Source organism: Alligator mississippiensis, chromosome 10, assembly GCF_030867095.1.
Source record: "Alligator mississippiensis isolate rAllMis1 chromosome 10, rAllMis1, whole genome shotgun sequence".
Classification (NCBI taxonomy): Eukaryota; Metazoa; Chordata; order Crocodylia; family Alligatoridae; genus Alligator; species Alligator mississippiensis.
Genome location: NC_081833.1, coordinates 67,525,460 through 67,553,191, shown reverse-complemented (window position 1 = coordinate 67,553,191; position 27,732 = coordinate 67,525,460). Strand labels below are relative to the sequence as shown.

The 27,732-nt window shown below is 39.3% G+C and overlaps 1 protein-coding gene across 2 annotated transcripts in view; it reads left to right on the top strand.

The window, feature by feature from the left end:
• The window catches only part of ADAMTS18 (ADAM metallopeptidase with thrombospondin type 1 motif 18), a 106,552-nt gene that overhangs the window by 50,461 nt on the left and 28,359 nt on the right, over positions 1–27,732 (top strand). For both annotated transcript variants that reach the window (XM_006260253.4, XM_019488195.2), the window contains exons 8-15: positions 7,637–7,774; positions 9,009–9,162; positions 10,263–10,358; positions 11,283–11,431; positions 16,573–16,745; positions 19,132–19,262; positions 19,393–19,516; positions 20,959–21,203. In XM_006260253.4, the coding sequence (XP_006260315.3) occupies positions 7,637–7,774; positions 9,009–9,162; positions 10,263–10,358; positions 11,283–11,431; positions 16,573–16,745; positions 19,132–19,262; positions 19,393–19,516; positions 20,959–21,203 (1,210 nt within the window). The remainder of the gene's footprint in view (positions 1–7,636; positions 7,775–9,008; positions 9,163–10,262; positions 10,359–11,282; positions 11,432–16,572; positions 16,746–19,131; positions 19,263–19,392; positions 19,517–20,958; positions 21,204–27,732) is intronic.

Below are 27,732 nucleotides of genomic sequence, written 5' to 3'. Positions count from 1 at the left end.
AACACTAAGGAGAGGTAGCCCCTCTATGTTACTTGGTAGTCTCATCAAGTTTATGGACCAGTTCCCTGTCACCCAACTTTGTCCTACCCCATCCTTTAGCCTAATCTACATCAATCCCACCCCGCCATTAGGATGGACTGATGGATGGCAAACTTTCAAAAGACTTTGGCCACTTGTTACCACCTCATATTCCACTTCTATTGGGCTTGATTTCTATGGTACCAATTCTTTCTATTTTTCTAAGGATTGCTGGTCTTCTACTCACAGTAGGGGTCTAACTTAGGTTGTCAGTTCATTAAGATATGACTTTAGGATACTGGTTTGAAGCTAAGGAATCTGATTGGATTTTATGGGTTTCTTTCATATTGTTTGGCTCTTTCTCAGAAAATTCTCCTTCTGCATTTCTTGATCTTGAGTTTTAAGCTGAGTTCTATTTAATTATTTAATTATTAACTATTTAATTATTTCTCACAATAGAAACAAAGCCAGTATTGTGGCCTAGAGATCCCATGATATCAGAACATGATTAACGGCTTGCTAATACCAGGCCAGGCCTTAAAACCAGTTTCTTTGTTTCAGAATCTTTATGAAAATAAGGTAAAACACAGAAAAAAAATCCTTTGTAGAGTAATATTCCTATGCAAAGGAACTTTGTCAAGGGCAGCACTACTGCACTGTGCTGCACAGTCATTGGCTGAATCCCTCTGCTTCTGCATGACTGGAGGGCTATGTAGTTTTCATTGTATAAATAAAATGTATAACGCACACTATGATCTAACGTCTGCATGAGTGGCCCTTTTACAGGATTCTGTGCATCTGAAGGGAAACAAGGAATTGGGGAATAAACTGGTGACTAATGAAGTTAATGGGAGTTGTGCCTGTCATTTCAGTAGGGCTATGTAGATAAAATATGTAGGGACTGATTCAGGGCAACTCCATTAACTTCAGTAGATTTATGAATGATTTAAACTAGTATTAGGGAGAATTGGGTCCATACCATTTAATTCCAGAAATACTTGCTTTAGTTTCTAAATTGTCCTTTCTTCTCATTTCTTTTTTCTCTTTTACATTTTGGGCTGCTTCTCTATTGTTCTTTGATCCTTCTTATTTTCATCAGCCTCTCTTTGGGTTCCTTCTATATTTCTGCCTCCTGAAGGGAAGAAAGTCCTTACAGACTAAATAAATACACCATCTTTGAAATATTGCTATTTTCACTCTGCAGCAACAGGTAGAACATTTCCTGTACTGCCATTTGTCTGAGCTCATGTTCCTGGCACAGCGTTGTACGGCAGGAGATAGACTTTGGCATCAATGACCTTTAGATGCCTGGAAGCAGACACTCTATAGAAGTATTGTCTAATAACATTATGAACAATCCCATAGTAATAATATGTGGGAATTTATGTTTGAAACAAAAAGGAGATTTCATCATAGCTGTGACCTGAGGCAATGGAGTAACTGCTTTTTTCTAAAATCAAGGATTCTACTGATCATTTAACTAAGAGTTCCAGGAATACTCTAAAGGTTTGCATTTGAGGAATGGTGATTCACAGTTATAAAAAAGCATTTATATGTGAAAAAGTGTAGTGAGATTTGTTCCCCATATGGGGCTCTTGGGGCTGCATTACCCAGATCTTGTAAAGCTGCAAACTAATGGCCTATCTCATTCCAAGAAATGGGGTTGAATGAGGTGTAAGAAAGAACAGAATCTGCTTTTTTCCATATGGTACAATTTCCCTGTCTCCTGTCAGCTGATGCAGGAAGAATACTCCTACAACTAGATTTATATGCTTTAGAGGCACTTTGTGCCACTAGAGTAATCAAAGGCTGAAGATCTGAGGATCTGCCCTGATGTTTCCCAGCAATAATGGTTTAAAGTCAGAACCTCTGTTTATTTTAACATGATTTCAAGTGCAGATTTCAAGTACAAGTGAAAGCAGGAACAAGAATCTCTTATAGACATTTATGAACATAGATGGCATTGTAAAGCATTGCTCACCTTACAGGCCAAAGTCTGTTTACTGGGGTTGTCACAGTCCAATGTGCGAATATCCAGCGTCTTTCTTAGTCATGCTTGATTTGACCAAATTTCCTCTTAATCCCTTTGAAGTCTAGGGAAAAATTAGACTTGTATCTTGGACATCAATTTTCCTCCTATTTCTACAGCAATCCAAGTACAAATTTTGGAAAAGACTATCTGAAACCTATAGTTTTGCTGATCTCTAATGATTCTCAGTATAATTATGGTCACATTAAAGCGTTGGTGTGTCTTTCTCATGAGCTGATGAGAGAGCTTTGGAGTTGCCAAGGTCTATTATGAAAAATACTAAACTAAGGATTTTATAAAAGGGGCATGTCTACACGTGCATTTACACCGGCTTAAATTGACTGCACACTAAATTACTGCTCAGTAAGCAGGAATAGGCTGGTGTCTACATGTGCAGGCATTAAAGCACATTAACCCTGTGTGTGGACTGACTTGGGACCCAAGTCAGTTCATACATGTAGTGTATCTAGAAGCCTACGCAGTAAGGCTTCTACACATGTGGTACTACGCAGTAACTAATCGGGCATAAATTTGATACCTGCATGATGCAGGTATTAGGGTGATAATATTTGGATCTTGGGGAGCACTGGATTTGGAGTTGAATAAAAAGGCACGACCTGTGGCCTAGCGAAGCTGCTAACCACAAGGCAGAATTATATCTAAGCCAGCCATTTGCTTATGTTAAGTAACCATCTTAACTGTGTCAACCATTTTCTGAGGAACATATACAAAAAAGTGAATGGTGATTAGTGAAGAAGCCTCCAGAAGCTTCCAGGTTTTGGTCAAAGTCCGCCCACTGACCAAAGAGCAGAAGTCAAGGTCTAAGACATGCACTCATAGCAAAAAAGCATGTAAATGGACGAAATGCATAGGCAATTCCATGCTAATGAAGCAAACAGTGAACAGAGGCGAAGCTTGAGATGGGAGGAGAAATGGGTGGAACAGAAGGAGGGACAGGAGTGGAATGAATGTTAATGAGTATAAACCAAAATGTATAAATGTGGGAAAAAAACCATTGTTCATTGCTGCTCCCCTGGTTTCACGAGCTGTGTGTCTGTGAGGGAGCTCGCCCGAAGTTGTCTCCATGCTGAATAAAGCTGTTGCGAGCAATGTGTGCTGGTGTTTGCTCCCTGCCTGCTCTGGCTAATGAGTAACAGAATCCATGGGCAATTGGATCATCATCTCCCTACTCGTTGGGTGCCTCGTGGAGTCGGGGTCTAACAGCAGGTATCACATTTATAGTCAAGTTCGTATAAGTCACCATATTTACTGTGTAGTATAGGTGTGCATGTGTGAATGCATGCCTGTACTGCACAGTCATTTTGGTTACTGCACAGTAAATGCACACATGTAGATGCACCCTAGGTATATATTACATGCTAGGTAGATCACACTGGCTCCTTTAGAGTGCCTGCTATTGTTATACATTTTTACAGCCTTCTTTAAATAGTTCATGTTTTTGCCTGAGAGTTTAATAGTTCCTCGGGGAGTTCACAGTCTGTTGTGTCACTGAACATTAAATCTGTAGATTCTTTGGCTATGAAGTGCACGAACTAACTGTGTGTCCTGAAAAGACAATAAAATATCTGCTGGGTTAGAAATGTTGTCCACTTGCAGAGGGAACCATATTTCTCAGCAGGGCCAGCGGGTGGCAATCAGTGTAGTGCCTTTGATAGGCCTGCCCTGATTTACAACAGCTGAGGATCAAGCCCAATAAATTAGCTAGTCCCTGCATACACATACTCATTACATGCTCAAAGCCGCCAGTGTACCCCAGTGTTGAAGTAACAGATTGTGAAATGCCTGTTCAAAACACGCCAAAATTCACAGATGTACAGTATATAAAATAAATATAAAGCAGTAAAACAAAAAAAAGATCTGAAACTTAACTGTTGTATAGCCATAAATTCCACATCATTCAATGTTTTAATGTGGGTTTTATTGTTGCTGCACATTATTTATGTTATGGTATAAAGTATATTATGTAGCATGTAACCTACTGAGTTCAAGGCTATATTGTAATAGAGACTATACAACACACCTAATCGGACATGGTACCTTCTCCAGAGAGTTTGTAGCCCCAACAGGGCATGTAAAGCTTGCTGGATACAGTAAAGGGAAATGACCTGCAAAGACTTCTTCAGCTGCAGAACCAGATCTCTTAGTGTTGACCCACTGTTTTGTTCCCTAGAACACACTGGCTAGGGACAGAAATTATACATAAACCGGTATACGTGAACAGTAACACAACAGAAGTTCAGTGCATATGAACCATTTTCAAAATGGCCAAAACCAGCTTAAGATTAACCTGGATGGATGTAATATCACACTTAACTGCTTTAGGTTAAATTGATTTATTGAACTTCTGTCCCAGATCTCCTCCAGATTCAAGTTAACTCACAGTTTCCCAGCATCCCAGGATGCTTTGTGCCTGCCCTGCAAACCCTTCTTTGGTGGGCAGGCTAGCCTTGGCCTAAGCTGTCTGCTCCAGCTAAGCAGGGAGGCGCGCTCTAGCACCTCCTGGCTTCTGGCCTGGGCCACCGCAGGCATGTGGCTGCATTTCTGGAATCAAAAGTGAATCTCTGTTCACTTGCTTATCGGCTCAGCCTCCACAGCTTAGATTAACCTGCAAAGATTGAATTGATTCAGTCTTGGGCTTTTTGACTGTCTGTATTTAGCCACTGTCTGCATAGCCCGATGGTCTATAGTTTGAATGTGTTTTTGGAATACCACTCACAAGCACTACCAAATTAGTGTGGGAGGAAGAAGATTCTTTATAAATACAGTGATTTTTCACAGACATGCAAGTTAAAAACCTGTTGAAAATTCCATGGGCTATAAAATCCTTTCTTCTGGAAGTTAATGGCACTTCATTCATTGTGGCCAAGATTGCACTCAAGTATAGGTGTATTTATCCTGGACAATTATAATTTAGAGGAAGGTTTAAATTCATCACTAGCACTCACATTAGAAATTCTCTGCCTATGCCAGGTATGTATATGGCTTAGCATTTTCAGTGGGCTGTGAGTATTGTAAGGTACTGCTGCTCTATCCCAAATTATAATGATAGAAGCAATGCTAATGTCATGAAAGCTTTATTGGCCTTGTATACGGACATCAAAGTGAGATATAATAATCTTCTTTGTGACATTTTAATGGGTCATGCCCAAGTACCACCCATCATTCAGGTTAACTGATCTTTATTTTCATGGTACTAAGAACATTCAGAAGGCTAAACAGTATAAAGCTAGATTAATCTGCTTGAAATAATTAGGGAGGAGACTGTGCTGTCATGTAGTCAGACAGGCTTAATCTTCACTGGTAATTCATTAATAAAAAGTTCCCTGTGTCAATGAATCACTGTCTGAAAAGCATTCGGTTACAAGGGGGTATTATTTACAATGGCAGAAATGAAAAAGGTCCTGAACCAAAAAGTGTGGCATGAATGCTTCCCTCCCAGTGACACAGAATGAAAATCTGGTTGTAATTTACTCTCTGTAACCACAGAGAGTAGTGGTGGACGGGTTGTACTCAACCTGGTGAGATGTGAGCAGTGGGGTACCCCAGGGCTTGGTCCTTGGGCCCGCACTGTTTAACATCTTCATCAGCGACTTGGATGAGGGGTTGGAAAGCACGCTGTCCAAGTTACTGGTGACACTAAGATGTGGGGCGAGGTGGACACACTTGAAGGGAGAGAGAGGCTGCAACTAGATTTAGACAGACTACAAAAGTGGGCAGACGAGAATAGGATGGGGTTCAACGTAGACAAATGCAGGGTGCTGCACCTGGGGAGAAGGAATCCACAACATGCATACAGGCTGGGGAGTTCCCCTCTTGAAAGCACAGAGGCGGAAAGGGATCTTGGAGTCATTATTGACTCCAAGACGAACATGAGCCGCCAATGCCAGACCGCAGCCAGCAAGGCCAGCCAGACCTTGTCATGCATCCAAAGGTGCATCTCAAGCTGGTCCAGAGAGGTGATCCTCCCCCTCTATGCGACTTTGGTCAGGCCGCAGTTGGAGTACTGCGTCCAGTACTGGGCGCCACACTTCAAAAGGGATGTGGCCAGCCTGGAGAGGGTTCAGAGGAGGGCCACCCACTTGGTGAGAGGGCAAATTCAAGAGGAGGTTGGACGATCACCTGTCTCGGGTCTTGTGAACCCAGCATTCATTCCTGCCTGTGGCAGGGGGTTAGGCTAGATGATCTGTTCTGGTCCGGTCCCTCCAGACCCTAGCTACTATGAAACTATGAATTTAGATGGTGTCATAATGTACGATGCAGTGAAAATGGTTTTGATTCTCAACATTTGAGACAAATGGTGCCGAGTTGTGATGAGAACTGGGAGCATGGGCAGAGGGACTAATTAGATCATATTATTAATTGTATCACACATCATCATCTATGCACCAGTTTTACCCATAATATGCTAAGTACTCTGAGCATATGACAATTCCCATCCCAAATCCCTAGCAGGTGATGAAGAGAAGCAACATATGGAAGGAAGGAAGAACAATGAAAGCGTATATACATAAGGAGAAATTGGATTTGAACATTCCCATTGACTTCAGTGAGTTCAGAGTTATGATACAGCTGAACAGTCCTCTAATCTGACCATAATTACAATGGAGGAATTGTTTCATTGTGCTGCTGTAAACAGTTTTTGATAAAAATAATTATATAAAAAGTAAGTCAAGAAAGACACCTGTGAATAACAGTAAAGCAACTACCATCACGAAGGCAAAGAACTGTTCTTCGGAGTGCATATGCTTATAATTTGCCCATTGGGTCAGGGTACTGCAAGATATTGATATCTATAAAACATACCCAGTCTGAACAGTGAGACAGTGGCATGGTAGTATTTTCCCATAGATTCATAGACTGTCAGGGGTTGGAAGGGACCCCCACAGATCATCAGGTCCAGCCCCCCCACTCTAGGCAGGAAGACAACTGGAGTCAAGTGACCCCAGCGAGGTGACCGTCCAGTCTCCTCTTGAAAACCTCCAGGGTAGGTGACACACATCCCTGGCATTTCTTTCCTGGAGGGGCTATTGCTAATGAAGAGAAAGGTCAATTCTTGGCTACTGCTGTGATAACTGTAAAAAAGTACCTCTGTGTTTACTGCTCTTGTTTAATTTGAGGAGAAAAGTACTCTGCCACTGCAATGCGCCCACCAACTTATTTCACATGGGGCACCAAATGGATGATAACTGTTTTATTAGCAATGCATGATGCAACAGGCAGGAAAATGGAAGGAAAGATAATCTTATAAAACACGCAAAGTTGGTCAAGGCTTTAGTGCTTCTGTCCTTGCAACCCAGCTTTGACTTATGCTTTTAGGGACCCTGTCTCTCACCAAACTAGGTCTCCCTTGCAATTCATCTCCATGTTCAGTGTATGAAATGACCAAAGAAGGGCACTTACTATGAAGCTGGGCTTGTTTCAAGCTTGCCTGTGGTCTCATCCTTTTGTGGAGCTTTTGTTTATAGAATTCCTGCCATAAAACAGCAGCATATTTCTCCAGAAAGCTGTCTCTTCTTTCTGATGTGTTTTGATTTTAGCTAGCTGTGTCATTTATGGTTTTTGTTTCAGCTTTGGTATGATTCACGATGGAGAAGGGAATCCCTGTAGAAAAGCTGAAGGGAATATCATGTCACCCACGCTCACAGGAAACAATGGAGTCTTTTCTTGGTCTGTATGCAGCAGGCAGTACCTCAACAAATTTCTCAGGTAGGTCAACGATAGCTCCTAGAAATGGTTTTCTGGTGTGCCCTCTTGACTGAACCCCAAATCTTGGACTTCTGAGGGTTGTAAACGGTGCTATATAAAGGTCTTTGTGCTGGATTTCTTCAGCCTCCATCAATGTACCATAGTATTCACTTGAATTGAACTTTTCCTTACAAACATTGTCCTCAGTGTCTACTTTTTAAAAGAATATTAGTGGGAAGAGGACACAAAAGGAGGTAGACAGTGTATCAAACAAGTAAAAATAAAATATAAATGAATACTCTCTTGTTCTAGTCCATGCCATGAATAAGCACATTTTATATTCCCTTATATAGTTGCTGGGAAACTTGGTATCCTATTATTTCCCCTAAGATGTTGGTACAAACTAAGGATGCTGTTAAAAAGCAGCCTATGTAGTGCCATCAGAATTTCAATGGCTTCAACATATACTTGCACTTTTATGATGTCAGCCCCATAATGCCATTAATATGCATTATTTACCCTAACTATAAGTGAATACTTGCAGAGCAAATTATTGTACCAGAGCATAGAACAAGAAAGAGAAGTTTTGGCTGATTCTTGTCTGCTACTGTGCTCCATGTTGCTGTAAGCACATGAGAAAATTACTAAGCCAGTTAGGAGTGTTCAACTATTTGGCATAAGGCAACAGACAAACACATGGAAGGCTCATCTTAGATTGACTTAACTTTCACAAACATGAACCCAAGCATAAAATGAGGGATCATGATGAACCACGACATGACATTTCGGTCTTAAGATGTGCCCCACTTACTGGTCTCAGCTATAAATCAGTGGCCTGTTTATCTTTCCACATGAAACAAATACAGAAATAAAACACTTCACATGCTGATTCTGTGTAAGTTCTTCTATCCTGCTTCTGGGAAGCATAGTCTAGGGGAAAGGAACAGACCAGATCTCCTTGTACTTGGTTACACTCCAGTAAGGAAGAGAGAAAGGAAATTCATACAGTTTATTTCTGTTTGCCCAATAATCCCAGAGCCTGGATTCTTGCTTCCTAAGACTTTGCAGGTCAGGCTATCAACAAAAAACCAAGGGCTTTTGGCTCCTGCAGCAGATATCTCATTCCAGGGCATGCCTATAAAGCTAGTTAAAGGTATGCTGTACAAAACCATGTGTTTTTGCTATTCTGTAGCAAAGAAAATATTTTGATAGAAAGATCAACATCCTGATTAATACATATACATTCTCATTATAGTACAGCTCAAGCTGCTTGCCTGATTGATGAACCTAAGCAAACAGGACAGTATAAATACCCTGATAAACTGCCAGGGCAGATCTATGATGCTGATACCCAGTGCAAATGGCAATTTGGAACGAAAGCAAAACTGTGCAACCTCAGTTTTGTGAAGGTACCTATTAATATCTTTATCACAATATGACAACTTACATTAGACAACTGCAGTGCACTAGGAATTAGACCAAGTAGTACAATGAACTATGGGATCTAGAGTAGTTCTCACCTTTTCATTACTTGGCACTCTGCCTCTGCTGGGATGCTGTACCATCTTGGGGGAATGTCATAAAAGGACTGTGCTTCTGAGATGAAAATACTGACCAGGAACTATATTCAGTACAGATGCACTGTATTTTCCACTGCACAAGCTGTACTATCCACTCAGATTCTGCTAGGCACTCCTCTTTCCACTGCCTGGTTGAAATGACTATCAGCCTCAGCAAAACTAGGAAGCATTGCAGTTTTGATCAGACCCTGTCCAGTGGGTGAAAGAAAGGGAAGAGCTCTCGTGGCTTCTTTTACCCTTATGTACTTGCACAAAGGCTTGGAACAATCTAACCCTGCATTGAAGGATTACTTCAGAGCAAAGATAATGCATTTTGATGTCCTTCACTTTTTGATGTAGGATGTAATTATATAGAGTGAGCAATACCCACCCCATTGACTTCCTGGAAAGCTGTTCTTTCAAAAACTCTGTGCCGGGATTCTGAATAGAAGTGTTTTTGTTTCAGTTACTACTACTATGTATGTTGACTTCTTTCACACTAACCAGGATTTTACTAGGCAATGACAATTATTTTTATTTCACAGCTAATAAACTAAGAAGTAGGACAAAACAGTGCAAGGATGAGGCTGTCATTCCAAACATAATATGTGTTTCAGAAAATGGAGGCCCTCCACAGTCTTAGAATCCCAGTAGACTGTTTCCTATTCAGTCCTTGATGTTTTAAGAGCTGGTTAGTTCTTTTATAATCTCACTTTCAAAAGAAATTAAAAAAAAAATGCAAAGGAAATCAAATAGGAAAAACAAGGTAGCAATCTTGAAGACAGTAGTCCAGCATGTATAACTATATCATGAAGCTTGGGTCTAGAACATCTTCATTCAGGAAATGATTGGTTTTACAGGACTTTTGCACTAGGAAGGGCAATAGCAGAGTCATTAATACTTTTCTAGGTATCAGGTAATAATAGGGAAATTCTCTATTTTTTTTCCAGGATATATGCAAATCACTCTGGTGTCATAAAGTAGGTCACAGATGTGAGACAAAGTTCATGCCTGCAGCAGAAGGGACAGCTTGTGGCATAAGTATGGTGAGTCATTTAATTTGTGGAGAGACGCAACTTCAAAATGAATGAAAACAAAGTGGATTCAGCTCCCACTGAAGTCACTGGGAAAATCCATTGATTTCAGGTGTTAGAAGAAGTTTGCAAATTCAGAGGAAGCAAAGATAATGCATTTTGATGTCCTTCACTTTTTGATGTAGGATGTAGTTATATAGAGTGCAGCTCCTATTTGAGTGTTGCTTATTCCTGGAATGAACTTGGCTAGGTGTCTTTGCATGTCTGTATTAGCTTTATTGATCACGGTGCAGAAAGACAACCCAAGGGCAGGATCATTTGCCTTGCTATAACTCTAAATACACGTGAAAAACTATAGTGGCTACTATTGGGACATCCAATTCGATTTTGACTATTTTATTTTACCGCAACATGTTACTTATAAAATATACTGTTTTAATTTCCAAGACCTTGATATGTGTTTTTTGCCATGTGGGAGTATTTTTTTCTCCATTTTGCCTTCCTTCTCATTACAATACAAGTACATTAATAGAGAAGAAAACTGATTAGATCCTCAATTTTAAATGCCACAGACTTGATTTAGGGATGCTGGACACCAAGAGGATGTCTTAACTTGATCTGGAATTTTAAGTGCTCAGCATTTCTGAAAAATCAGGCCTGGTATATCTGGAGTGGGGTTTAAAACTGAGGCAACTTGGTCCCCCATGATTTAAGGCATGGGCCTTAAATGGGACATTGCTCATGTTTATCTTTTACTTACCAGGGCCTCACTCTGCTGCCACTTCTGCAATTGTCCGATTTTGTTGAACAGAACGAAAAACTTTAGAAGTTAAGTACTTTCACAGGAGTTTGCAGGACTGGCATCTAGGTCTTCTCAACAGTCTAGTAGGTACCGCAGGACATGTGATGGGACAATTGTTGACATTCTTTTGACAGTGGTGTCGAAGAGGTCAGTGTGTCAAATATGGAGATCATGGACCCAAGCCTATTAATGGCCAGTGGTCTGCTTGGTCTGAGTGGTCAGAGTGTTCTCGGACCTGTGGAGGTGGAGTAACATATCGAGAGAGACACTGCAATAACCCAAAGTAAGACATTGATCTGAAAAGGTATTATTTTTATTTCTGCTATTACAGTATAACAAAAAGGGGAAAGACTAGATTTTACAGGAAATTAATATACTCCCAGAGAGCTCCACATGATACCCTGAGTAATCTATTATAAATCAGCAAAATGAAGAGCTCTGAAATATAGAGGATGTTTTTATATTTAGGAAGAATGGGTTTGATTAAAACCCACTGAGATGTGGAGAGACTGAGATTATGGGCTGTAGATCAAGTCTGCATGGGTTTAATATAGAATTCATCAAAACATTTAGCAATGTCTGGACTCAAAAAGGTACACTTTTTTGGTTCATTTTTGATCAACTCTAGTTTTACATTAGCTTCACTTTGTAATTCTTTTAATGCATACATTCTAGTATACCTATATCTTTAACTGACAACTGTACACATAAAGAAAAGATTACTCAGAGGTATAGAAGTACTTTCAAGTACTGTTTTAGTTGAGCAGAGTAGGGTTATCAGCTCCTTTCCCACATAGTTTAATTATACAATGCTAATGGTAATTTTATTAGAGCAGAAATGAGTAATTGTAAATCCCCATTTGAATTAAATCTCTATCAAGCATGCAGCAGATGAAATGTCAATGCTACAAACAGCAATTTCTACAGAATATGTTGTATTAGGATGGAGAAATATCCTTCCAGGTGCATTTCAGACAATAACACCTTTAAATAAATGCAAATGCATTGGAAAAGAAAGTTTTATCTAATTTAGCAGCATGGAAACCCTAAGAGGAAAAGTTTCACTGCATTTCCTGGATGTGTATATCTACTTGCACACACAATACATTTTAATTGTTAACATTTAAATTCTTGAAATATTAAATTTAAACCTAACATTTGCCCCTGCTCAGAGGACTCTCCAAAGGACTTCAGCATGCTGCTGAAGACTGGTTTAAGTTTCTAGAAGAGGGCTCCTACATATATGGGCTGATTTTTCCAAATCACTCATTCCCTGTGGATTTCAACAGGGGACTGACTACTGGGTGTACAAGAAATGCAAAAATTACACCATTCATTTAAAAGCTCAAACAAGGACAAGGAGTATAACTTTAGGGTGCTACCTTTGAAAAACGTATCTATGCTCATGTGAGCTTCTGCTGTACCCAATACCCATCCAATTCAGTTCCCTTTCTATTGATCCTCATAAAACAGGCTCCATGGTCCTGCCCTAGAGTCTTTTGAAATGACCATTTGAATTACAGATGACTTTCACTGCTAAACAACTACTGAGGTCCTCTGTAGTACACTGAGCTATGCAGATTTGCTAAAATAGTCATTTCTATAAATGGTCACAGTGTAATTTCATGGATCTAGTTTTCATACATCACAACATTTTACAATCGAGATATTTTTCTGAGAAAGAAGTAGATTGCATAATTTAATAGCTCAGCTGGTAAAGAACCTGAATAGTGCCCAAGAGATTTAAGTTAATACCTAGGTTGTATCTGTGGGATTGCATCCTACGTATTTCAAATGGCGTATTGTTCGCTAAAATATTAGAATACAGCCTGAGGCATGCATGGAATCAAAAACCTAAAACAATAAAATTGCTTCAACACACATATTTTCATATTTTGTATACAATGTCTAAATGAATGATCAGAAGCACGGTAAATTTAAAAGAATGACACCATTAAAATATTAATTAAAGAAAACCTGTGAAAGGCCATGTGTAGACCATTGTATTCCCATAGAAAACAGTATTCTTAGTTTGTAGTGCTCTAATTAACATGGCCTGAGCTGAGTTCACATGATTATCCCCGAAACCAATCTAGTTTCTCTTGCTAATTGTGATGTTTTGAATACCTTCCCATTTCAGAAGGATGACCAAATCATTTTGTATTCCATGTCTCTATTACATTTAAATGCATAGCCATCTCACTCTCTTTTAACTGCTACTTAATCTGATGTCCCAAGTCTAAAAAAATCTTGCTAACTGATATCAGTTTTTGGCAAATATAAGCCTTGACAGATCGTTTGACTGCTACAAAAATAATGGCACGTTCGCCTACTCACACACATGTACATATACACATACCACTAGGATGCTTATAGGAGTTGCTGAGTGTTCTCTGATTATTGCAGAAAAGTGAATGCATTCAAGCTACTCTAATGGCATTTTAATCATCACTCATTGAGTTATTTCTTAGTTAATCTGTTTATACTCTTGCACTTGGACTATTTGAGGTGATTGATACATTTTCCCCTGGAGTACGTTTTTAGTAGTTCTTTTCCAAAACTCATTGCGAGTTTTTCTGTCCCCTTCCTTTGCCTACTGTTTGATATTAGGAGATGAACACACTTTGGCATGTGCTCATGTCACTCCTGTGCAAGATAACTGCATATAATGTTGGGGGGGGGGGTAGGGGGGATGTACGTGACACATTTAATGGTTGCAGCCCAAATGAAGAACAAGGGCACCTCTTTCAGTGCGTCTCCAGGTCGATGAAGTTTTATACCACCCTCAAATGCAAAGCTGAGGCTATTATTTAAGACATAATCAAGCCCTGCATGATTCTATTACTTTTCTTATTTGATATCTTTTACTTGAGAAATATATTGGGTTTTTTGTGTTTGCTTTGCTTACATAGGAAGAGACTTACCCTTTAAGGCAGAAGGAGGTTAAAGAAATCATAAATATAACAAAGTTGTAAAGGAAGCTCTCTGTATAGAATGAGCATGGCCCAATCATTTTTGTTATCTTTACTTGGGCAAAATTCCCATTGATTACAATTAGTCAAGATAAACCTGGATATCTATTTAAATATGCATCCACCCAGAGCTAAAAAAATACATTTGATTAATTATATGGTCACTAATCATTGCAGGAGGGTTGTTTGAGTAAGATCTTCACTCTTGGGCCTAATGTTAGGATGGGTGGTAGCAGTTCTAGACCATCAGCAGGTGAAGTGAATACAAAGCTGCTCCCTACAGCTTATTTCCCTAGTGCTTTGTCCAGTTTTCAAGTGACTAACATTTGGGTTTCCCCAACTTCCTTTGAGAGACAACTCCAGTATTCATTAAAGACTTCTGAAAAAGTCAGCCGTTTTATACCTTCAAAACTTTAATGCTCTTTCAAGACAGGGCCCAACTTGTTTTATAAATGCATGAGGATTAGAATGAGGAACTTGAATGTAGCATGAAAAAGTAAAAAATCAAATGCACCTGAATTCAGAGAGTTGTCTTCATTACATCACTATGCAATGAATTAATCAGAAAGTACATTAAGATAAGTTACAAGGTATCCTGGACATAGGGTACATTTATAACATACTGGGTGTGTCTACATGTGCATTGGACTGTGCAGTTGTTGCTGCTTAAGCAAGTACTAAATGACTGTGTAGTAACTGCTGTTACTGCAGAGTCCCAGCACTGCACAGGTCATTTCTGATGCTGCTGTGTAGTAGCAGCAAGCTACTGTGCAGCAGCTCATTGCTACTGCACAGTAATATTGGCATGGTTTGTGCCTGCTGACACTGCGTAGCATCTTGTGTAGACATGCCCACTGGGTGCATTTACAAGTTCATTAATGTGCTTTTGCTATTGTGCATTAAAGTTAGTACCTCAAATGTGAGGTACTAAATAGATGTGCATTAGGCTACCCTAGTGCACAGTAGAGAAAGTGTATGCTTTTGTAATGATACTTACTGTGCAGTAGCCTAGTTTACTGTGCATCAGTGTATCAAGTGTAGTTTTTAATGTGATGATCTAATGTGCAGTAAAATAGGTTACTGCGCATTAAAGTGCATGTATAGACACAGCCACTGTATAGGGATTTAAACAAATAACTTCCATTGTTCTTACCAGGAAGGAACTGTGCAAGGACTACACCCTATAAATTATTCTGAAAATATTTTTCTTCAAGGTAGACGTAATGCGGCAAAGGCATCCACTGAAAGATCATAGCATGTGTTCCAAGCATGTATTTTCCCTGTCATTTTAAAAGCCTTGATAAAAGTGTATGCAGGTGCAGAATTTACATCTTTTTTTCCTACAAGGATCAAGCAGTAGGTGGAATAATGCAACCAGTTCTTACAGTTCTGGCTTACGGATGCTTGTCTTCAGACTAGCCTAAATTCAGGAAAGCATCTTAGCACACACTTAAAGCCCAATGAACACTGAAAGTTAAAAATGAATGTAAGTGCTTTCCTATTCACAGTCCTTTGTTATTTTCTAGAAGTTTAGCTTATACAACTATTTAAAAGTGCATATTTTGGTTTTAACCATACTGAACAATTGTTCATTCTATTAATATCTTACCAGTTTAATGTTATCCTAAAGTTCTTCCTTTATTAATTACTTTTATAATAAACAATATTTTTGCAAACATGAACCCTCTTGGATCATACTAGACAGAAAAGAGCCATATAACTTATCAATTTATTTATATTGTTTACTTCGTCCGGTCAGTCATAGTGAGATGTACAGCTCTGTTCACCAACCTGATAATATATGCTAATAAAAATATCCTGTTAGGCAAGAATTTAATTCAATGAAAACGTAATTCCTCTCTACCAGGGTGCATATTTAAATTAATATAAAATAATACAAATGGGTGGTACATGTTGATTATGTAGCTGGGCTCTCAGGACTATTAAAATATCCCTGGACCTGATGATCTCATGAGGTCCCTTCCAGCCCCCAACGGTATGAATCTATGAATCTTTTCAGACTGGCTGCCTATAGACATGTTTGTTCACATTCTGATTAGAACATGGACAAGTGGCCTCATTATCACACATCTATTAAGCCCCGTCATATTTCAAAATGACCATGGGGGCATTTTAACTTAACATTGTTGAATGAGCTTTAGTTAAAGCGCCCCTACAGTCATTTTGAAATGCAAGCAGGGCTTAATACACATGACAGTGAACTGTTTTAATCTGAGTGGCTGCCTGGGAACCGCTCTAATGAAAAGCCCTCTCCCCCACACCTCTGAGCACATGTATAGGTAACTAGTGATCTCAAGTCAGCAAGTCTTCCTGATTAAGCTCAATAGTCAGTACAATGACACTTATGTATTTACTGGTGTTTAATATATGTTACAGTTGTCAATCCCATTCATGTTCAGTTTTGCAAAGACCTTCTCTCTTTTCTTCATAGGCCACAGTATGGTGGCAAGTTCTGTCAGGGTTCCAGCCGTATTTATCAGCTTTGCAATATTCAGCTATGCCCACCTAATAGGCTGGGCTTCCGAGCACAGCAGTGTGCAGAGTATAACAGCAAGCCTTTCCGTGGATGGTACTACAAATGGAAGCCCTATACTAAAGTTGAAGGTAATTTTCCTACAGTTTTGATTGACAAAATAACTTGCAGAAAGCAGACTAGTTCACTTGAGTTCATCACTATTTGGGCTGAATGCAGCCATGGTGTGAGTGAGTCGAAATTCAGGGGGTTTTTGTGGGTTTATAATTACTTTCTAGAAGGGCTTCATTTGACTTTCAGTGTGACATTATAGTCAAGAAAAGGCAGAAAATTGGTTTGGACTGTGAATTTCATTCCCCATGTTTGTGCTCCTTCACCATTGCTACCTCTTATTTTTATTTTATACCGTACATGTTTATGTGTTAAAAAAAAAATCATTTTTTCCTATTAATTCCTGAATGTGGGTCATACTAGCTTCTATAACAGTGCAAGAATGTTCTCAGATTTCTAAATGTAACAGTAAATAAGACCATTTGATTTTCCTACTGATGTAGTCCCATGAGAAATGGAGAGAAAAGAAAAGAACAATGTTGCATAAATTCTATAAATATATCAGTTGTTGCTGAGGCTTCATAAGACTTATGTCTCAATAAATATTTTATCTCTTTGCCTTAAGGGTAAAGGTATTCTTCCTGTATGTGACTTGATATTGTAAATACCTGGAATTATTATTGTACAGTTACTAGTTATCAATATTTCTCTGCAGCTTGCAGACACAGTGGATATTTACAATTGATATTTATCAAATAGAAGTGGTGGGTAAATGTCATATTGTAACTGTTTTTGTCTAAAATGATCAGGAGTGCTTTCAAATACTCTGAGTCTGTGTGTGTGTGTGTGTGTGTGTGTGTGTGTGTGTGTGTGTGTGTGTGTGTAAATATATGATTCCAGGTATTTAAAATATATTAAAAATGACAGTATTTGTGTCTGGTTGAAATATCCTTTAGTGGATAGTCCTAATTTGTTAGGATTGCACAGATTTAAGCTTTGTTTGTTTCTATAGAAATATTAGAAATACTTGGATTAATACTTATAAACCCATGTTCTGAAATAGTCATTGTGGGTAAGACCTGTGTGTAAAACTAAAGAAAAAATATCTAATTGGAGTAGTTCTCATATCAGGTGACAATGCCAGTTGCATCTTCATGAGCATCTGGAAGTGATGGTTCTTATAAAGTTGTTGCTAAAAATGTATAATCACTTTATAGCTAATTGCTGTTTAGCTTTAATTTGCACGTGTAACAGAGTCTGCCCCTGTGGGGAGGCTTCCAGCTACACGGGTACACTATGCATCAATAGGGCTGGGAAACAAAGTCCCCAGAATTGGATGCTAGCATCCAGGCACTCCACTCACGTCAAATCGAATAGTTCCCTTTTCACACAGACCTATTCTTTACTGTCCAAGTATGCAGAGTCTGGAATAGACTCCCCCAGAAGTGGTGCAAGCACCTACTCTGGACACATTGCTTGGATGATTATCTTGCTAGGGTCCTCTGACCCCAGCTGACTTTCTGCCCTTGGGCAGGGGGCTGGACCAGATGATCTCACCAGGTCCCTTCCAGCCCTAATGTCTATGAAATCTATGAAGGGAAGTTTAGGGTAGATATTGGGAGAAACTCTCTCACTAGGAGGGTAGTAAAGCACAAGTTACCCAGAGAGGTTGTGGAGTCTCCATCTTTGGAGGTTTTCAAGACCCAGCTAGAGAAAGCCTCGTTGTTTTTTGGGATGATCTAGTTGGGGGTGGTCCTGGTTTGATCAGGGGGTTGAACTAGATGACCTCTTGAGGTCCCTTCCAACCCTATTTTTTATGATTCTATACTTGTTTAAAAGCCTAAATATAGATTTAGGAGTCTAACTTCAGTCTCCTGTTTTTTGAATAATTAAAATACAATAATAAGAGCTCTGAAATCTCCCATGTAAAGTCCCCCTTACGTTATAATATGCAGGTATAGGAAGAATGTTGATTGACAGATACCTATGCAAATCTCTTTAGGAAAAAAATATTTTAATGGGAAAGCTGGCTTTAGTCCTAGCTCCCTCTTAACATGATCATTTGTGTTATCTTACATATTTTCATTTTTTAATAAAAAAAAAAAATCAGTGACAATATTACAAATCCCAAATTTATCTTCCTTAATAAAAAATGAAACTTGAAACTGTAATCAAGAGGTGCTGAAATTTGGGGCCACATCAGCAGAAGAACTAATGGCATATGTCTGTTTTTAGGCTGCTGTTTGATTTTAATTATACTTGTGTGAATTTCAAATTCATGTGAGAGTTAAAAATGGCAGTGTATGAGCTACTGTATTTGGCTGCATTTCTACACCTTCGGTATTTCAAATACATGATAAATCACTCAGTTATAGTGGTTTTTATTGTCACTGCAGATGTAGGATGGAATAACATCAGTACTCTGCACCCTGCTATGTATCTGCTAATGTCTTTGTATATTTTCAGAGGAAGATAGATGTAAGCTGTACTGCACAGCTGAAGACTTTGATTTTTTCTTTGCAATGTCCAGCAAAGTGAAGGATGGAACCCCATGTTTCCCAAATGCATATGACGTTTGCATTGATGGAGTTTGTGAAGTAAGGCAAAATTCAGTTTCCTTTGATCCTAATTTCTTTTTTTTTTTTAAGTGAATGACTGGGTCCTTAATTCAAAATGCAGCTGTTACTTTAAATTCCTGAGCCCTTTACTTCTGCCTTTTGGTTACAGCAAGTTGGGTGTGATCATGGACTTGGATCAAAAGCTGTATTGGATGCTTGTGGAGTTTGCAAAGGAGATAATTCAACGTGCAAGTTTTTTAAAGGCCAATACTTGATCCAGCACAAAGCTAATGGTAAGGAAAGCTGTTTCCACGTGATCATCAACTCATTGCTCTGCTTTATCCCTGTTCGATGTGCACAACTATTTGCTCATTAGGGCAGTGGCTCAGGGTCCAGATGTGATCTGAAACTCACCAAGAGAGTGAGAGGAGAGTTCATATTTCTCCTGTTCCTTGGTAACAGTAAAACCTGTGAACATTAGTCTTAGTTAGCTAAGTTGCAAGAATGCCTGTCATTTCTTAATAGACTTTCCTCACCTGTTTTTCCTTTTGAATTATTTTTGCTTGATTATTTTTTTTTAAATAAAAGCAACTGTGAAAGACTTTGATGGCACAGGTGAGAAAAAGTATCTCTCTAACCAGCTTTAGTGGATTGTGAAAAATGATCACAGGCTAATGACAAGTATGCAGGATTTTTTGTGCGTTTGGTGAGATAGCTCCTTTAGAACTTGCAGGAATGGCCCAGGGATTAGGACATAGATCTGGGGTTTAGGAGACGCAGCTTCACTTCCCTCCTCTGCCATAGACTATGTGTGATCCTCAAGCCAACCATTTATTCTGGGCATATCTACACAATACGCTAACTGTGCAGTAGCCTAATACTGTGCAGTAGCTTGCCAGGCAAAAACTGTGCTAATACACTACTGAGCAGTAATATTAGGCTACTGCACAGTTAGCATCACTAAAAACCCATGCACTGGTGCTACTGTGCAGTAGCACGAGTTACTGAGCATTGATTTAGTACTTGGTTACTCAAATACTAAATTTAATGCTCAGTAACTACGGTGTATTAATGAATGTGCCCTTTCAGATGAATGCCCTCTGAGCCTCATCCTGTCCAGCTGTAAAATGGAGAAAATGGCATTTTCTTATCACACCGAGGTATTGTGAGAATAATCACTTAAGTATTTTGAGGCCTCTCAAATCCTAAGTCTATAGGACATACGAGTAGCTCTGCTGTAGACATATCGAATTTAAATGCTATGTTGGGAAAATATTAGATGAAAAGGCAAATCTCTTCACCAGGAGAGATCTAGTAGCATTTAAGACTTCAGGACAAGCTCTTTGTGCCTGGGTTTACTTCATGCCCAAAGCATGCTGGTGTTGTGCTTTAAACACCACCTTTTACCACTTGTGTAGGAAATACAAAAAAAGCATGGGAAAACAATTCAGATACAACCAGTGCTGTTCTGATATGTATTAACATGAAAGACCGTGTACTTTATCAGTCTGAAGTCAAAAAGAAAAACAAAATCCAAGAACTGATTGATCCTTGGGGTGCTCCAGTCATAAGCAGGTGTAGATCCTTTAAAGTCTGCCATCTTAAAACTGGAGCAACCACTTTGGTGGATCAAGTCTGCTTTCTATGTAATGCCTTTGAGATTCCAGGTTTAGTTAGATTAAGGTCCTTTTTTAATAACCGCTACAAAAATATTACTTTATTCTTTCAATTTTAGACTATTATCCAGTAGTCACTGTTCCAGCTGGAGCACGTAGTATTGAAATCCAGGAAATGCAAATCTCCACCAGCTACCTTGCAGTGCGCAACCTAAATAAGAAGTATTATCTCACAGGGGACTGGACAATTGACTGGCCAGGAAAGTTTTCTTTTGCTGGGACAACTTTTGATTATCAACGCTCTTTTAACCATCCAGAGAGTCTATATGCGGCAGGGCCGACTAATGAGACGCTAGTCTTTGAAGTAAGCTTTCTTCTGTTTATTCTATCATTGATGTCTATTACAGAATTAGCAACGACAGCTTTAGTTCAGTGCGGTAGCTCTCAGACAGATTAAAGAATAGCATGAGTCATGGTACTATTCAGACTTAATTGTGTAGTCATGCTAGATTGAAAGGCCTTTCACCAGTTTATCAAGGTCTGGGGGTCTTAGCAAATTGCCACGAGGTTTATGAAAAGAAAAAATAGTCTAGAATGCCCCACACAACATTATTTTTCAGCTGGCACACCCTGGTAATGGAGATAAGATCATCATACAAATCCTACACAATAAAATTCAGTGATACATATATCAAAATGAATCATCATGGTTAAACACATGTTCAAATATTGCCTCTGAAACTGTGCATGTGCGGCATTTGTGCATGCAGATTAGGCAATCCGTTGTCTAAGTGTGCATATCTCTACCACATGTTGATCCATACACAATTTTTATTGATGCTGTGTTATAGCTAATGCTATAAAGAAAAAAGGTGAAAGAAAACATATTTTGGAGTCAAATATCTGTCACCTGTTCTCTTCATCAGGTGTCCTGGGATAGAACTGAATGTAACTGGAAAGAAATTTGGTGTGTATATTGTCTTTGGTTTGGTTATAGAATTGGAGCCAAGTATATGCACTTTTGTTCTGGGTAAAATAAATCCCTTTCCTCTTCAGGTTGCTTTTACCAGACTTTCCTTTAATGTGCCTCAGAACACCTGAAGGCCAATTGCTAGTTGATGATAATTACAGAGGCCCTAGTTACTGCTAGCTACATTATTTTACCTGCTTTGCTGGAAATCTTTGGCAAATCCCTGGATCTTCTAAGCTTGTCTGGCGTGTTTTGATGAATCCTTAACTTTCAGAGTGAAGCAGCAGTCCTTCCCCTGTAGAATTCAGCTCTTTCCCGCACTTTCCAGTAGTGCTTAATTGAGATTACTACCAAATGTGTTGCTTTGCCTGCAGTGTACATATGGAAGGCAACAATGAGTGTTGTACCCTATCTTGGAGGCAGCCAATTCTCACAAATTGAAAACTGGCACCATCCAAGAAATGGAGAAAGGATTCATTTCTAAAGGATCCAAGTCAGCAAAGCAGTTAAGCACTTTTTAGAAATTTTAAATGTGTCTGTCAGTGTTATTGAAGCCAAATGGGCTTAAACATATTCTTAAGTGCTTTGTTTATGGATGAAATGCTGAATTGGGGACCAAAGGCATATTTTTCATTGATCATTTTATCCTGATTTTATATGCTTTTACTAAGCTTCTGTTTTGTCAGGTCAAACACTTTCATTCTCCACATGAGTTAATGCTTACAGGAATAGCGTAGTGTAAAAGTAACAAATTGCAGATATGATTCCCCAGACTGAACCCATTTCTAAAATAGCCTTATAGAAAAGCTGCAAGTGCACTTATAAATCTAATTTGTCATAATGCAATGTAATTTGAGCTATATTGTTATAGGCCTCAAAACTAAAGCATGAATTATGAATTGACATACAAGATGACCTACTTCATTGCTGAGCATGTAAAAGTCTTGAAATATATAGATTAAAAACACTGTCTTGTTTTAATGCCAAACAACACTTCTATTTTCAGTCTATCAAATAATGCTAAAGAGCCCCACAAAGATTTCACATTTAACTTGAGGCTATTGCTCCTATGAGGGCTTATTTAAACTTCCCATGTATTTTTATTGAAATACCTACACCACTATCATTGGCAACTAGGGATTTTAAATGAGAAATAAGTTAGAGAATATGGTGCGTTTTCCCAAATTATATAATCTGTGAATTGTAGCTAATATCATTTTTTACCCTCCACAGTTTCAATAGCCTGTCTCCTTTAGACATGTGAAATGTTTTCTCTCCAAAAAGGGTATGCTATTTTGGCTCGGTCGCTGATTCTTAAGCCAGTAGTTTTCAACCAGGGTGTTGAAGGACCCTGGAGTATCTTGAGATCCTTTCAAGGGTGATGCGGGGTACATCACAATATTAGCACTGTAGGTGTGCATGATTCACAAGTTAAACCTAGAGATTTCAAACAGAGATTCATAATGCAAAAAACATTCTGACTTGTTGTGGTCTTTCTGAGTTTTTGCAACAGAAGAATTGCTCTACTATGTTTCTGTAGTCAAAGACGAGTAAAAACTAAGAGGTGGCATTTCCCAAGGGGTGCCTTGAGTCTAACAAGGGGAACCTTGAGTCTAAAAAAAGGTTGAGAACCATTTCTGTAAGCCATTAAAAAGGTGATCAAAATTAAAAATGAGCACAGAGCTTGTGATCAGAAACCATGCATGCTTCTAAAATATAATATGGCAACTTACTGTTTTCACTAAAAAGGATGAAGCAAATCCTGTTTCAGCTACAGATAGCTAAGATAGCTAATTATAAGAGGTATCTCAAAAACACATTTGAGAGCCAAGTCCTGCTTACCCTTTTGCCATGCCAGCAACTCTATATTCCCATGATGTAAGACTGTACAGGATGAGGTCTTCCTACAGTTGTCAACTTGTATATTGTCAACACTTAAGTCTTCCTCAAAAAAGCAATATTTTATTGCACATCAATTTTCTCCCAAGGTTTAGCCAGTATTTAGTTGTCATTCGCTAGAACAGATTTCCATGGAGGGTGCAAAAGGGTAACTAAACTCCTGCATGGGGGCGCATTATTGATATATGTATGTACGCACTGAATACTAGCATGGACACAAGGAGGAGGGAAGGTCTGTCAGGTTTTGTTAGTGTACCTGATGCATCTTCCAGAATGATCCTCTGAACAGAATGAGTTTATTTAATCTTTGCATGCAGGTATCCTCCGAAAGATAATTGGAACCATGTTTTAAGAGATGGTAGGAGATATAAATAGGATACATCTTTATTAAAATTCTTCTTTTACAGATTTTTAATGGCCCCCAGGATTTTGTTTTAATATATTGTATGCCTTTTCCTCCTAGGGAATATCAAGGTATTCAAAAGCACTAAAGGACAGATTGTGGAATTATAATAAGCCAAGGAATAGGTATCACATCCTCACACAGTTAAGCCTATGGTTTCTTCCTCTCTCCAACTCTTACTCCCAAAGCAAAGCAACTTCCAGTATTCCTTTTTTATATCGATCAGCCATACTGAGCACAACATTAATTGGGGGGCCATAGTAGTTAATGGCTCCATTTGTTCATTGTCCTCCTCTACCCGTCTCCTGATAGGATGGGTCATTGTGACCCATGACATGCACAGTAATACGCAGGATCTTTACTGCCTCCTTGGGCACATCGGACAAGAGGCATCCTTATCTTAAGCTTCTATTAAATGCATCATACATGCAGTAGAGTCCCTGATTATTCAAAGGGTTCAACTGAGCATGTATCTTTTAATCAATTTTACAGTATCATTAAAATGCTATTGAAAGATTGGTGAAAGAAAAGAAAAGAAAAGCATGATGTAGGGATTTTCATATTTACATTGGAATATTACAACCAGTATATATAATTATGGGAGCCAGTCATACCAAGTAAGACAAAAGAGAGAGAATCTATAATTTAGCTGGGTTGCGGTGAGAAAAATACAAACATCAGTGGCCAACTATTTTCAGTGGAAGAGAATAAAATTGAGAGAAGAATGTGAAATGAAATGTGCAGAAGCAGTGGGATTTCATTAGAGCATCTCTTGAAAGTGTAAAGCTTGAAAGCAAAATTCACTGGAGGGTTTTTCTTTTTTTTTTACTATACAGTACAATGAGAGAAATCACTTACAGGCATTAAAGCACAACAGTTATCCCAGATGTCAGTGCTTCTTGGAAGCAGTGCAGAGCTCTGTAGTTACAGTTCACATTATTTATAGTTTGCTGATTGTGGGTTTACAGAAGCCAATGAAAACTTAGATGACAAAAGCACGTATTTCTGTGGATTCAGAATGCAACTCCCAAAACAGCCAGTTTCAGACTAGATGAAAAAAAAAATAGACAAGACTTAAAGTGGTAGAAATGTGATAGTTAAATGATAATCTGGGGTCAGGAATTAATAGTAGGCTTTTTAACATCTGGTTTTGGTAATACAATGTGTCATCTTAAGTGGAGACATACTGGAATTACTTTTTTTAATGCAGTTGAATGCTCAGTCCTCTTACATTTGTCTGAGATTCAGGCATAGGTAATTTAAGGTCATCCGGTTTAAATTTAAGGAAGTTGTCAGTGGTTTCTTCTGCTTATTTAGAACAAGATTTATCTAAGAAACGATAATAATACAGGTTCAACATGGCATTTACCTAGTCTTGGAAATCAGGCCTAACATTGGCAAGAAGTAAGTACAAAAAGATGTTTTTCCATAGTGGATTAGCAACAATGAAGAGACACTTTTTTGGCCACCAGAAACAACTACAGGTTTCTAAAGGATCTTCTGAGAGTTGTTAGGACTTCTAGTAGCCCCAAACGATCTGCCATTCCACCCAAATTGACTAAAATTATAGAATACAATAAAACAAAAAAAAATGTTCTTATGTTCTAACCGACCAGTGGGCATGTCTACATGAGATGCTTACTACATGGTAGCCTAATAACACTGCACAGCAGTGTGCCGGTCAAAAAACGTGCTAATAAACTACTGCACAGTGTTATTCAGCTACTGTGCAGTACCCATCATGAAAAAACCATACATCAGTGCTGCTGTGCAGTGGATGTAGTTACTGGGTATTCAGTTAGTAGGCCTGTGCAAAGTGGCTAGTATTCGCTTCGTATTTGAATTCAGTCGATTCAGCCATACTGATTCGGAGATTTGAATCACTGTCCTGAATCAATTTGGCCGAATCTCCAAATCATGCAGGCTGGGCCCATCCCCCATCTGCTCTCCAAGCCCCGGTAATGGCTGCCCCAGCTCCTGGCACTTTGAAAAAAAAAAAAGCCCCAGCTCACTGGGTGCTGCTGGGCAGGGGGGGTGATCCCCGCTGTCCTGCACCACGTGGGAGGCTCTGCATGAGCCCTCCAAAGCCCTGAGGCTGCTGCAGGAGCTGATGAGTCCTGGGGTTTTTCTCTGGTTTTTTTCTTAAAGGGCCGGAGCTGGGGTGGGCGGGGCAGCCATGTGGAGACTGGAAGAGTGAGGGGCAGGGTGGGGGGCTCATGGCAGAGGTCCCCATGCAGTGTGGGGCAGTGGGGATCACCCCCCACCCGGCAGTGGTGGGGCCACTTTTTTTAATGAAAAAAGTGGGGCCCTTTTTTTAATAGCAGCGGGAGCTGGGGTGGGCAGGGCAGCCATGGGGGGTGGAGCTGGGCAAGTGGGTGGGGGTTGAGGGGGCTGGGGGAACACACAGGGGATGGGGACTGTCAGGGGTCCCTCCATGGTCCCCCTCCTCCAGCCCCTCTTCCCCACCCCCTACTTACCAGCTCCAAATCTGGCTCTAGATCCCTGTTGCAGCCACCAGGGAGTGTCTAAATCATGGAAGCTCTCTGAATCTTTTCTGAAGATTTGGAGGCTTTGAATCGATTTGAACCTTTTCATTGGCCCCCTGATTTGATTCAGATTTGGAGATTCGGCCACTGAATCAGGGCAAATCTCCTCCGAATCGAATCACCACCTGAAGCTTCGCACAGCCCTATCAGTTAGTATTTCACTAAGGAAGTACTAAACTAAATGCGCAGTAACTATGGTGCATTAATGAACGTGTAGTCATGCTCAATTAGTTGGAAATCTCTCACGGATATGAGTGAGAAAAAATTAGCTCAGCGCTGGATTGTTAAATTGATTGGGATTCAATATCAAGTGCTAGCTAGGTCTTTTGTTTTATTAATGAAATATTCCACCATTTGAGAAAGCACAGTGACTTTTTTTTTGCATGTGATATGACATAGAATCAATGAATTGATTAAATGGGAATGGGAAAGATTAAAGCCTTTGGCCAAAATGACAACATGTTGAATAGGAGAATTTAGGAAACCTCACCGAAAGGAGATGGTTTATCTTGACAGCAATAAGGAACAGATGGGAGGGATGCTTTTAAAGAGAGGGGAACATGTACTGGAAAAGAAGGAGACTGGGGCTTCAAAGTGGGAAAACATGTCTAATTAGAAGCAGTAAATCACTTCCTCTTTGTCAATAGGGAAAAAGGAAGCCAGGTGGAATGACTTTACTGATGATCTACCACTGGGAGAGAGCCAATTTGCAGTTATAAGGCATTACATTTATTATTAGCTGCTCAATGATAAATTCATACTGATTTCCCCTGAAGAGAGGGTGAGGGGGAGAGAGCAAAGATATGCTGATAAGATACAGATGTAGATTCAGTACAGGGAATAAATGGGTCCTTTTAAGTGAAAAGCGATTTGCTGGATGGCATCTTGTAAGATTGTGTATTTAGCATGTGAATAGTTGAAAAGACAAAGGAAATACAATAACACTACCAGATAAATCTGGAACAGCTGAAAGGAAGAGTGAAATCATACAGGACCTTCCAAAGCTATGCTGTTTTGTTTTTTTTTAATGCCATTAGTAGGCTTACTTCAAGAGTCCTAATTTTTCATAAGCTTT